Here is an 11,222-nt window from a genome sequence, read left to right as displayed (position 1 = left end):
CCTGGGCGACAGAGCCTGGGCAACATATCACTCCATCTCCAAAAAAAAAGAGAAATGGTCATTGTTCGGGGCAAGGTCCAGGGCCTGGAGAAGGTGAGGGGAAGCGGGAGAATAGAAACTGGGAGAAGGAAGTACTTGTCCCTTTCCAAGATATTGCAGGGCCCTGGGGCACCCCCACCCTCCAAGATACAGCTCCCAGGAACAAAGTCACGTGTCCCAAAACATGGTGGAGTAGGGGAAGGAGCAAAGATTTCCGTGGAGACGGCGCTCAGGGCTCAAAGTCCGGGGCTCAGAACAGCAAAAAGCCAGATTGCCGGGGGAGTGTTTAATCTGCCCAGGGCATCTGGGCACCTGTGCAGCCTGAGCCTCCTTATCATCTGCCCAGCCATCATCCCCAGCCCCAAAAGCAGCCTCTTTCCCCAGAGGTAAACTGAGTCCCAAGAGATGGCAGGAGCCCTTCCAAAGGGCTCTTATGAATGCTTTAATGCAGGCCATCGGGAAGCAATCCTCAGCTGGGAGTGGGTGCATGGGAGAGGGGAAGTTCTGGCCAGTAGACATCAGGCAGAAACAAAAGAAATCAGGCAGTGGGTAGAAGCAGGTGGAGCCATGAGATGGTGGAGGATTGTGGGTGTCTCCTCAACCAGGGATGCTCTTCAAGTATGAGAAGAATCGCCAGGCAGGGACCAAGCTCAGGAAGAGGGGTGCATGAAAACCATGTTTGCCCAGAGAGCCCCCATTGAGGGAGGTAGGGTGGGTCCCAAGACCTCTTCCCTTGAGAACACTGTATTCTGAATCCCAGATGGAGTCATTTCACTGGATTCAAATCCAGGGCATTGCTTGTAGGGGGCAGAAGAGGCATCTCTGGGGGACTGCCTGGAAGAGGCAGCCAGGAATCTTCACATGGCTGTGTTCTTCGGTATCTCATGGTATCTGGGCTCTTCTTCCTCCAGCTCCAGTCCCAAGTTGCTCTCTCCTTCCTTCCCTGCCTTTTTATCCTTCTTCCTCTTCTCTTCTTTCTCCTTGGCCGCTTTCTTCTCTCTCTTGTCTTCACTGTAGGGATACAAAGGTCCCAAACCATAATAAGAAACAGAGACACTCCTATTTAATGGCCACTCACTGGAACCAGCCCATGTGATGAGTGTTTTACAAGCGCTATCTCAGTGAATCTTCAAAATAACCCTAACTACGCAGCCTCACGATTTCCATTTCAAAAAAGACAGCACCTACGACTCAATTGCTCCATGGAGGGAGGAATGGATGGATGGATGGATGGATATAAACCAAAGGGCCCCTGTTGCCTCTTGGGACTCAATTTACCCCGGGGAAGGAGGCTGCTTTTGAGGCTGGGGGCAATGGCTGGGCAGATGATACAGAGATTCACACTGCATATCCATCATTGCAACTAAGACTCAATTTCTCCATGAATGGATGGATAGATGGGTAGGAGGGTAAAGAAGTTGGGGAATAGGGGCCGGGCGCGGTGGCTCAAGTCTGTAATCCCAGCACTTTGGGAGGCCGAGACGGGCGGATCACAAGGTCAGGAGATCGAGACCATCCTGGCAAACCCGGTGAAACCCAGTCTCTACTAAAAAATACAAAAAAAAAAAAAAACTAGCCAGGCGAGGTGGCAGGCGCCTGTAGTCCCAGCTACTCGGGAGGCTGAGGCAGGAGAATGGTGTAAACCCGGGTGGCGGAGCTTGCAGTGAGCTGAGATCCGGCCACTGAACTCAGCCTGGGCGACAGAGCGAGACTCCGTCTCAGAAAAAAAAAAAAAAAAAAAGAAGTTGGGTAATAGATGGGTAGATGAGTGGATGGGTGGGTGGATAGTGGGTGGGTGGATGGATGATCGATAGGTGTATGAATGAGTGGATGAATGGGTGGATGGCTAACTGGGTGAGTGGTTGGAAGGATGGATGGATGGGTAGGTGGGTGGATAGGTGGATGATAAATGGATGAGTAGACAGATGAATGGGTGGGTGGTTGGATGGGTGAGTGGATAGTTGAGTGGGTGGATGGATGATAGATGCATAGGTGATGAATGGATGGGTGGGTGGGTGGGTGGGTGGATGGGTGAATGTGTGGGTGGATGGGTGAATGGGTGGATGAATGGATGGATGAGTGGGTGGATGAGTTAATGAATGGGTGGGTGAACAGATGGGTGACTGAGTGGGTGAGTGAATAGATGAGTGGGTATGTGGGTGGGCGGATGATGGGTGGATGATGGATGGGGATGGATGGATAGTGGATGGATGAATGAATGGGTTGGTGGATGAATGGATGGATGAGTGGGTGGATGGATGAATAGGTAAGTAGTTACGTGAATGGATTGCTGCATGGAGGTTGAATAAATGAATTGGAAGATAGATGGATACATTGCAGGAAAGAGAATGATGGAGGGATGGAGAATGGGTGGATGGGAGTATAGATGGATGTATAGATCAATGAACTAATGTATAGGTGGATGGATGGATCAGTAGATAAGCAGTTAGGTGAATTGATGGTTGCATGGAGGGAGGGGCAGATTAGTAAGTAGATGAGAGGATGAATTGGAGGAAGAAGAGAATGACGTATCAATGGATAGGTAGATGGAGGATGAATGATACTGTACATGGGGGGATGGATCAATGAGCTAATGGATAGGTAGACTGATGGATGGGCAGCTGGAGAGTGAAGACTACATAGTTTGATGGATGCATAGGTGGGTGGGTGGGTGTGTCAGTGAGTGGACAGCTCAATGGGCTAATGGGTAGGTGGACTGATGGATGGGTGGTTGGAGGGTGAGGACTGTACGGGCAAACCAATAGATGGATGTACCGGTGGATGGTTGGGTGGATGGATGGAGGAATGAACAAGGCAGAAAGGAAGCTACAGGTACAGGTGTACAGGTGGGATCCAGATCCCCCAGTACATCCTGGGAATAGGAATCAGATTTTACTGGGGCTGAACCAGGTCTTAGACAAAGTCACCACTCAGGTCCTCTCCCTCAGGCACGTCTTGGATTCAGCTGAGACTCTCCCAGCCAGGCTGGTCACCTCCCAGTGGAAGGTCACCCCCAGTCCTGGATGGATGGATGGATGGATAAATGGATGGGTGGATGGATGGCTGTGTGGGTGGATGAGTGAGTGAACAGATGGGTGATGGATGGATGGATGGATGGATGGATGGATGGATGGGTGGATGGGTGGGTGGATGGATAAATGGATGGGTGGATGGATGGCTGTGTGGGTGGATGAGTGAGTGAACAGATGGGTGATGGACGGATGGATGGATGGATGGATGGATGGATGATGGATTGATGGGTGGATGAATAGATGGGTGGGTGGATGAATAGATGGGTGGGTGGATGGATGGGTATGTGAACAGATGAGCGGGTGGGTGGATGGGTGAGTGAGTGGATGGGTTGGTGAATGGATGGGTGAGGGGGTGGGTGAGTGAATAGATGGGTGATGGATAGATGGATGGATGGATGGACGGATGAATGACGGATGACGGGTGGATGGATGGTGGGTGAGTGAATAGATGGGTGATGGATGGATGGGTGATGAATGGATGGAGGGTGATGAATGGATGGGTGAGTGGATGGATAAGCGGTGAGTGAATGGATTAGTGGGTGGGCAGGTGGGTGAGTGAACAGATGGGTGATGAATGGATGATGGATGGATGGATGGATGGATGGATGGGTGAATGGGTGAATGGATGAGTAGATGAATGGATGAGTGGGTGGATGAGTGGGTGATGGGTGGATGGATGATGGATGTCTGCATCCCTGAGCCCTTTGTGGGCAGTCAGTGTCATAGGAGACACTGAGTCCAGGTGGGTCACCCATACCTAGGCCTTGTACAGACACCTACACAATCCTACACCACAGTCTTCTTCAACAGGTATTTATTAAGCACTTCCTGTGTTCCAGGCCCAATGCTGGGTTTGAGGACACAGCCAGGACCAAAGCTAAGTTGCCTACACAACTGGAAGGCACCATGTAATGTCTCAGACTTAGCGAATGACTAAGACCGTTCCGCTGGTGATAAACGTGAATGAGACAAGGGGCTGGGGACAGCGTCGGGAAGGCTGGTGGCCAGGCCGGAAACCCCTGAGTGGGGACTGAAAGAGGAGGAGGAGCTGCCAGAAGATACAGGAAAGGTGAAGGTCCCAGGGCAGTAACGTGCTTGAAGGATTCGGGACAGTAAGATCATCAGTGCACACCTGTTCCCCCACCCCGAGGAGGGGCTCACACAGACCCCTGACACCCGCCCGCACGCATAGTACCTCTCGTCCTGGTACGGGTTGGACTCCATTCTTAACGTGGTCTCCTCGTCCTCAGCCCTGCAGAGATAAAGGGAAGGGTGGAAGGGGGTGGGAGGGGAGTAGGGGGGCGGTAAAGGGAAGGAAGCCGTGTGACAGCCTCAGCCTCTGTCCCGACCTCCCAGCCGGGGCTCATGAACCCCAGGACGCAAGGAAGGGCTGGGCTGCCGAGCTGGTTATCTGGGGGAGAGAGGCGGGTGTGCAGGCCCGGGGTCTGGGCTCTGAGAGTAGGGGTTGGAGGAGCAGCAGGGCAATGGGAGACCTTTGGACATAGAGGCTGGTGATGGGGGGACCAGAGAGGGTTGGGAAGCTGGGGGCGGGGGCAGCGCTTTGGGCAGGGCTGTGGGGGTAGCGGGGTGGGGCGGGCGCCCACCTGGCCTTGGAGCACCAGAGGCGGTTGGCCAGCAAGACCACATAGACGATGAACAGGAAGCCGACTACTGCAGCCAGGCCCACGAGCCACGGCTTCAGGCGACGCTCCGTGGCTGCAGGAAGTTGGGGAGGTTCGACTCAGAGGAAGGACAGGGCAGAAGACCCCCATTCCCCCACCACCCTAGCAAGGAGAGAGAGAAGGGCACTGGGGGTGCTCCGACAGAGCTGGTATTGGAAAGGGACGGAGCTTCAGAGACCGGGATGGCGTAGGGGGGTCGGCGGGGTTTAGAGAGAGAGAGGGTACCTTACCAGAGTGGGAGGGAGCCTGGGGACCCAGAGAGGGGAAGGGCTCATAAAGAAGGGGGGCTCAAGGGGACTGAGTTTACAAATCAGGAGGGCTCCGAAGGGGCGGGGCTTATAATGCAGGAGGCGGCTCAGGGGGAGGGGCTTCTAAAGGAGGAGCTCAGAGGGGAGGGGCTTATCATAAAGGAGGGGCTCAGGGGTGGGGTTTACAAAGGAGGAGGAGCTCAGAGGAGGGGCTTATGAAGGAGGAGGTGGCTCAGATGGGGAGGGGATTGTGAAGAACAGGGTCTCAGATGGGGAGGGGCTTATAAAGAAGAGTCTGGGGTTTGGGCTTACAGCAGAGGAGCTCATGGGAGGGGCTTATAAAGGAGGAGGAGCTCACAGGGGAGGGGCTTACAACAGAGGAGGGGCTCAGGAAGCGGTTTATAAAGGAGGAGTGAGGAGGGGCTTACAAAGGAGGAAGGGGCTCCGATGGGGAGGGGCTTGTGAACTAGGAGGCTCCGAGTGGGAGGGGCTTAGAGAGGAGGCAGAGGCTCAGGGGGAGGGGCTTATAAAGGAGGAGGGGCTCAGAGGGGAGGGGCTTATAAAGGAGGAGGTGCTCAGAGGGGAGGGGCTTACAGAGGAGGAGGGACTCTGGGAGGGGTTTATAAAGGCAGAGTAGTGAGAAGGAGGGGCTTACAAAGGAAGAGGGGGCTCAGATGGGGAGGGGCTTGTGCAGGACGCGGGAGCTGAGAGTGGGGCCGAGCTCAAGCGGGGCTCAGCTAGGTGTGCTCAGAAAGGCTGGAGAAGGGAGAGGCCCAAGTGGGCAGTGGGGTGGCCCTTACAGAGGAGGGCAGAGCCCAGCGAGGGGGAGGGTGGGCGGGACTGCGGGGTTTGAGGAGGGCCCCCAAGCCACCCTTCCTCTTCTTCCTGCCCCCTCTTCTCTTTCTCGCCATGGAAAGTTGGGAGATGGTGATCATCTGACCAGCTCCCCCATCCCACGACGCCCCCTCCCGCCCCCCTGCACCTACCCTGCTGGGCCTCCGCCGGGGAGAGGAGCAGAAACTCCAGCACCAGAAGGACCCCCAGGGTCTCCATGACGGTCGAGCGAGCCAGCAGCCAGCCAGCGGCGGTCCCGGGTCTGCGTCCACAGGTTTGGTGTGGGCGAGGCCCTGCCTCCCCGTGATAAGGCACAGACGGTCCAGGGGCGGGGGATGCCTGACACCTGGGAGCAGGGCCCGCCCCTGGCACCATCTGGTTGGGCATCCTGCCCTCCCCTGCCAGCTCCTGCCCCATCGCTCTCCCTTCGGGAGGCCAGACTCTGGACCTGTGTAACAATTAACTGAGGGAGTCCCTCCTCCCTGCACCCTGCCCTGGGGACCATCAGCCTCAGCGCCACCCCCTTGCGATCCCTGCTGCAGGGGCGGAACTGAGATGACTGCGACCTCCCGTCCCGGCCCAGGCCCCTGCCACTCTGTGCACAGGGGGAACTGACAAATACAACTAGAATATCTTTAAAAGGGTGCGCCCGCCCGGTGCCTCACGCCTGTAATCCCACCACAATGAGAGGCCAAGGCGAGCAGATCCTTGAGCCCAACTTGGGCAACTTAGTGAAGCCCTAACTCTACAAAAATAGAAAAATCAGCCAGGCGAGGCAGGCGCCTGCAGTCCCAGATACTAGAGTGTGCCGAAGTGGATCTCGAGCCCAGGAGTCTGAGGCTGCAGCCAGTTATGGTCGCACCACTGCACTCCAGTTTGGGTGACAGAGGAAGACCTTGTCGCAAAAGAAATAAAAAGAGTCACCAAGGCCGGGTACGGTGTCTCACGCCTGTAATTCCAGCACTCTGGGAGGCCAAGGCGGGAGAATTGCTTGAGGCCAGGAGTTCCAGACCAACCTCCTACCGTCTCTAAAACAAAAAATATAAAACTTAGCTGAGCATGGTGGCCTGCACCTGTAGTCCCAGCTACTCAAAGAGACTGAGGTGAGAGGATCGCTTGAGCCCAGGAGTTCCAGGCTGCAGCGAGCTACCACTGCACCACGGCACTCCAGCCTGGGCAACAGAACAAGACCTTGTCTCTAAAAACAAAATCAATTTGAGAGTTGGCTTTTGTGTTCTCAGAGTACACACAAGGCTCCGTGCTCGGCAGTTTCACAGATCGAATTTCCTTTCTTAACACCCCGTGAAATGGTGCCAGTCTCATCGTGCGGAGCCCAGGAAAGTCAAGGTCACACAGCAGGTCTGACCTGGGATTTGAAGCCGGGTCTGCCTCACCCCCAGCTTATCCTGCCTCGCCCAGGTTCTTGGCCCCTGGGGACCCACAGGCAGCCGTGGGAGCACACAGGGACAGGAAAGGTGTGCACAGGCCACATGCCCGTGGTCCACCTGCAAACCTGGAAGCTCTCACATGGGGATGCCCTGGAGGGCTGATGACTCAGGATCCAGGCTCTCCTGTCCTCAACTTTGGTCCCTCGGCTGATTAGATAGCGGGCCCTGCCCGGGCGAAGGGTGACCCCACCCCAGCTGACACGGGAGCAGCCATGGCCCAGGCGAGTGGTAGGAAGGCCCAGCGTCGTCATCGCACGTGTGTTTATGAGCGCCTGCTGAGTTGCTGCCACTTCCTCTCTTCCAGAGGTCTGTGGATGACCGCTGAGCAGACAGGCCACTCAGCAGGACCGGGCTCACACGTCCCAGCCCGAGGACGGCCACAGGTCTGCCCGAACAGCCAGGCAGGCATCTATTAACCTCTTACTGTGTATCCCATCTTGTGCAGGGCTTGAGAGGGAAGGAGGACTTGCTGCTGTCTGGGAGCTCTCGACCTGGTTAGGAAGTCAGGACCACCCCCCAGAGACAAGCCCACCCAGCACCGAGGTGGGGGCTGGATAAGATTTGGAGGTAGGGGAGCCCAGCAGAGGGGGTGGGGGCGGGACCCGCCTCGGAGATCCTGCCCTCCAAAGTCAGTCAGTTGCCTGGGATTTTTCTGAGAAAAGCACTCTGTGCTCTGAGGCCTCGGCGAAGCCATTTCACCACCGCGTGCCTCGGTTTCCCCCATCTGTTAAATGGGGGCGATCAGTCCTACCTTGGAGGACTAAATGAGATACTGTATAGAAAAAACCTGCTCTGCACAGCAGCAGGTACGCGCTAAGCGCTAGGTAAGGTTGGCCGATACTATTACCATGTTTTAAATCGCCCTAGTGCTTCTAGTTCACAGTTTGCTGATAGCTTGGCCGAGGCTGAGCCGAGCAGGCTCTGAGAGTGTGAAAGTAGCCAGCGTCCAACCCCCGGAACCTGCCGGCTGGGAAGGAGAAAGCCGTCCGCTGCAACCAGGGAGCTCAGGATTTGCAGAAAGGGCTCCGGTGCGCACAAGTTCTGGCTACAGGACCGCCAAAGCGTCCAGAACCCGGATTCAGGATTCACGTTCACATCAGCTTCCAGAAGGAGCTTCCGGATGGGGGATCCTTGAAGGCAATGGAGGGGCGGCGGGGCTCCGGGGGAGGCGGGGGTTCAGAGGGGGCTGCCCCGCCACCCCCGCCGGCGTCCTCCTCGCCCTGCCAGGCCAGGGCCAGCTGCAGGTCCAGCCCCTCCAAGTCGTCTCCGGTCAGGCTGGGGCGCAGCTCCCGGGGTGCGGCCTCCTGGTCTGGCTTCGGACCAAACACGCAGTCTGCAGCAAGGGGGCTCGTGAGGCAACTCCCCGGCCCCGGCCACCCTCCTCTGTCCCCTCCCCAGCTAGGAGAAGCCCTTGGATCCCCTGACCACCCACCCAGGGTGGTCCAGCAGCAGCCCAGGCTAGGTTTCAGTGGGGGCAGCTCACCGGCCAGGTCATGGGCGAGGTCTTTGATGAGGTGCCCGACGATGGCGTAGGCGACGGCCACCACCACCAGTGTGGCCAGGAGCAGGTACAGCACGTACCTGGGCAGGCGGATGGTGTCCAGGGGCGGCGGCCGGTACTCCTCGTACAGTGGCGGGGACGGGCTCCAGCCCTCGGCCTCCCCCTTGGCCGCCAGCCCCGGCATGGTGTCCGCCCGGCACAGGGGAGTCCCGGAGGTGACCCACGCAGCGGAAGTATTAAGGGGCTTTGAGCTAAGAGGATTGGGCGGCTGCCCCGCGGCCACCATCTGCCTGGGTTAATCACATTGCAAATCACTTCCGCTCACCGGCAACCTACCTGCTCAGCTCCAGCCACCACTCTGCCCAGTCATCCCCATCTCGGGGCCTCCGCACCGGCGCTTCCTTCTCCCAGGAATGCCCTGCCCAGATTTCCTCACGGCCGGCTCACTCTCTTCATTCATTCATCTTTTTAATTCTTATCATTTTATTTAATTTTTTTCGAGACAGAATTTCACTCTTGTCGCTCAGGCTAGAGTGCAAAGGCGAGATCTCAGCTCGCTGCAACCTCCGCCTCCCGGGTGCAAGTGGTCCTCCCACCTCAGCCTCCAGAGTAGCTGGGACTACAGGTGACCGCCACCACACCTGGCTACTTTTATTATTATTTTTGAGACAGGGTCTTGCTCTGTCGCCCTGAGTGCTGGAGTGCAGTGACCCGATCATAGCTCACTGCACCCTCGACCTCCCGGGCTCAAGCGATCCTCCCGCCTCAGTCTCCCTAGTAGCAGGAACTACAAGTCCTCACCACTGTGCCTGGCTCTTCATTCATTCATCGAATATGTATTGAGCAGTGACTAAGGCTGGGCACTCTCTTAGATGCTGGAATATAGTTATGAGTAAGGAAGACTAGGCCGGGCACAGTGGTTCACACCTGTAATCCCAGCACTTTGGGAGGCTGAGGTGGGCGGATCACTTGAGACAGGAGTTCGAGACCAGCCTAGCCAACATGGTGAAACCCCATCTCTACTAAAAATACAAAAACTAGCTGGGTGTGGTGGCGGGCACCTGTAGTCCCAGCTACTCGGGAGGCTGAGGCAGGAGAATAGCTTGAACCTGGGAGGCGCAGGTTGCAGTGAGCTGAGATCATACCACTGCATTCCAGCCTGGGCAACACAGCGAAACTCTGTATCAGAAAAAAAAAAAAAAGGAAAAAATAAAAAAAGAAAGACCAAAACCTGACATTCCAGGGAAGGAGATGGATGCTAAGAAAGAAATGTAATCTTAGAGTAAATGACATATTAGGTTAGAAAGGGAGGTGCGGCTGGGTGCAGTGGCTCACGCCTGTAGTCCCAACACTTTGGGAGGCTGAGGCAAGAGGATCACTTGAGCCAGGAGTTCAAAACCACCCTGGGCAACATAGCAAGACCACATCTCTACAAAAACTTTAAAAACTAGCCAGGCGTGGTGCGTGCCTATAGTCCTAGCTACTTAGGAGGCTGAGGCAGGAGGATTGCTTGAGCCCAGGAGTTCAAGGCTGCAGTGAGCTGTGATTGCACCACTGCACTCCAGCCTGGGTGAGAGTGAGACTACCTCAAAAAAATAAATAAATAAAAATAGGGTTGCCAAGGCATCACTGAGGAAGTGACATTTGACCAAAGACCTGGAGGAAAAAGGGAACCAGCCATGGGAAAACCAGGGGAAAGAGAGTTCCAAGCAGAGGGCACAGCCCCTGCAAAGGCCCTGGGGCAGGACTGTGCCTGGCATGTTGGAGGAACACTGAGGACGCCAGTGTGGCTGGAGCAGAGCGAGCTGGAGGAGTAGCGGGGAGGGGAGGATGGGGAGCTGTGAGCGCAGGTCCTGCAGGGCCGTGTAGACTGTGAGGAAGACTTGGGCCTAGACCCTGAGGGAGGTGAGAGCCATGGAGGGCTGTGGGCAGAGGAGGGAGGGGTCCTGACACAGGTGCTCACAGGTGCCCCCTGGTGGTTTCTTTGGGGGAAACAGACTGGGGGAGCCAAAGGGGAAGCCAGGAGGGGACTGAGCTCGACCTAGTGGAAGGAGAGTGGGCAGATTTGAGATGGACTTTTTTTTTTTTTTTTTTTTTTTGAGACAGGGCCTTGCTCTGTCACCCAGGCTGGAGTGCAGTGGTGGGATCTTGGCTCACTGCAGCCTTGACTGCCCACACTCAAGCGATCCTCCTACCTCAGCCTCCCGAGTACCTGCGACTACATGTCTGTGCCGCCACACCTACCTAATTTTCTGTATTTTTTTTATAGAAACAGGGTCTCACTGTGTTGCCCAGGCTGCCCTTTAACTCCTGGGCTCAAGTGATCCTCCTGCCTCAGCCTAACAAAGTGCTGGGATTATAGGCATGGGCCACCGCACCCAGCCTTGGAATAGATTTTTCATTAACCAAACCTGTGTTTTTAGACTAAATGCCTGCAA

At 56.1% G+C, this 11,222-nt stretch overlaps 2 protein-coding genes across 2 annotated transcripts; both read right to left on the bottom strand.

Annotated features, from left to right (window-relative positions):
• Positions 1–445: 445 nt before the first annotated feature.
• SMIM24 (small integral membrane protein 24) lies at positions 446–6,252 on the bottom strand. The gene is made up of 4 exons (XM_007994774.3): positions 5,988–6,252; positions 4,676–4,787; positions 4,267–4,323; positions 446–1,050 (listed from the first exon to the last, which is right to left on the bottom strand). The coding sequence occupies exons 1-4, from the start codon at positions 6,250–6,252 to the stop codon at positions 897–899; spliced, it is 588 nt and encodes a 195-aa protein (XP_007992965.3). The 3' UTR covers positions 446–896.
• Positions 6,253–8,373: 2,121 nt separating this feature from the next.
• On the bottom strand, positions 8,374–8,985 carry SMIM44 (small integral membrane protein 44). The gene is made up of 2 exons (XM_073017131.1): positions 8,767–8,985; positions 8,374–8,616 (listed from the first exon to the last, which is right to left on the bottom strand). The coding sequence occupies exons 1-2, from the start codon at positions 8,966–8,968 to the stop codon at positions 8,375–8,377; spliced, it is 444 nt and encodes a 147-aa protein (XP_072873232.1). The 5' UTR covers positions 8,969–8,985; the 3' UTR covers position 8,374.
• Positions 8,986–11,222: the final 2,237 nt, after the last annotated feature.

This window comes from Chlorocebus sabaeus, chromosome 6 (genome assembly GCF_047675955.1).
Source record: "Chlorocebus sabaeus isolate Y175 chromosome 6, mChlSab1.0.hap1, whole genome shotgun sequence".
NCBI classification, from domain to species: domain Eukaryota; kingdom Metazoa; phylum Chordata; class Mammalia; order Primates; family Cercopithecidae; genus Chlorocebus; species Chlorocebus sabaeus.
Note: the sequence above shows the minus strand (reverse complement) of the source record. Positions and strands in the feature narration are given on the sequence as shown.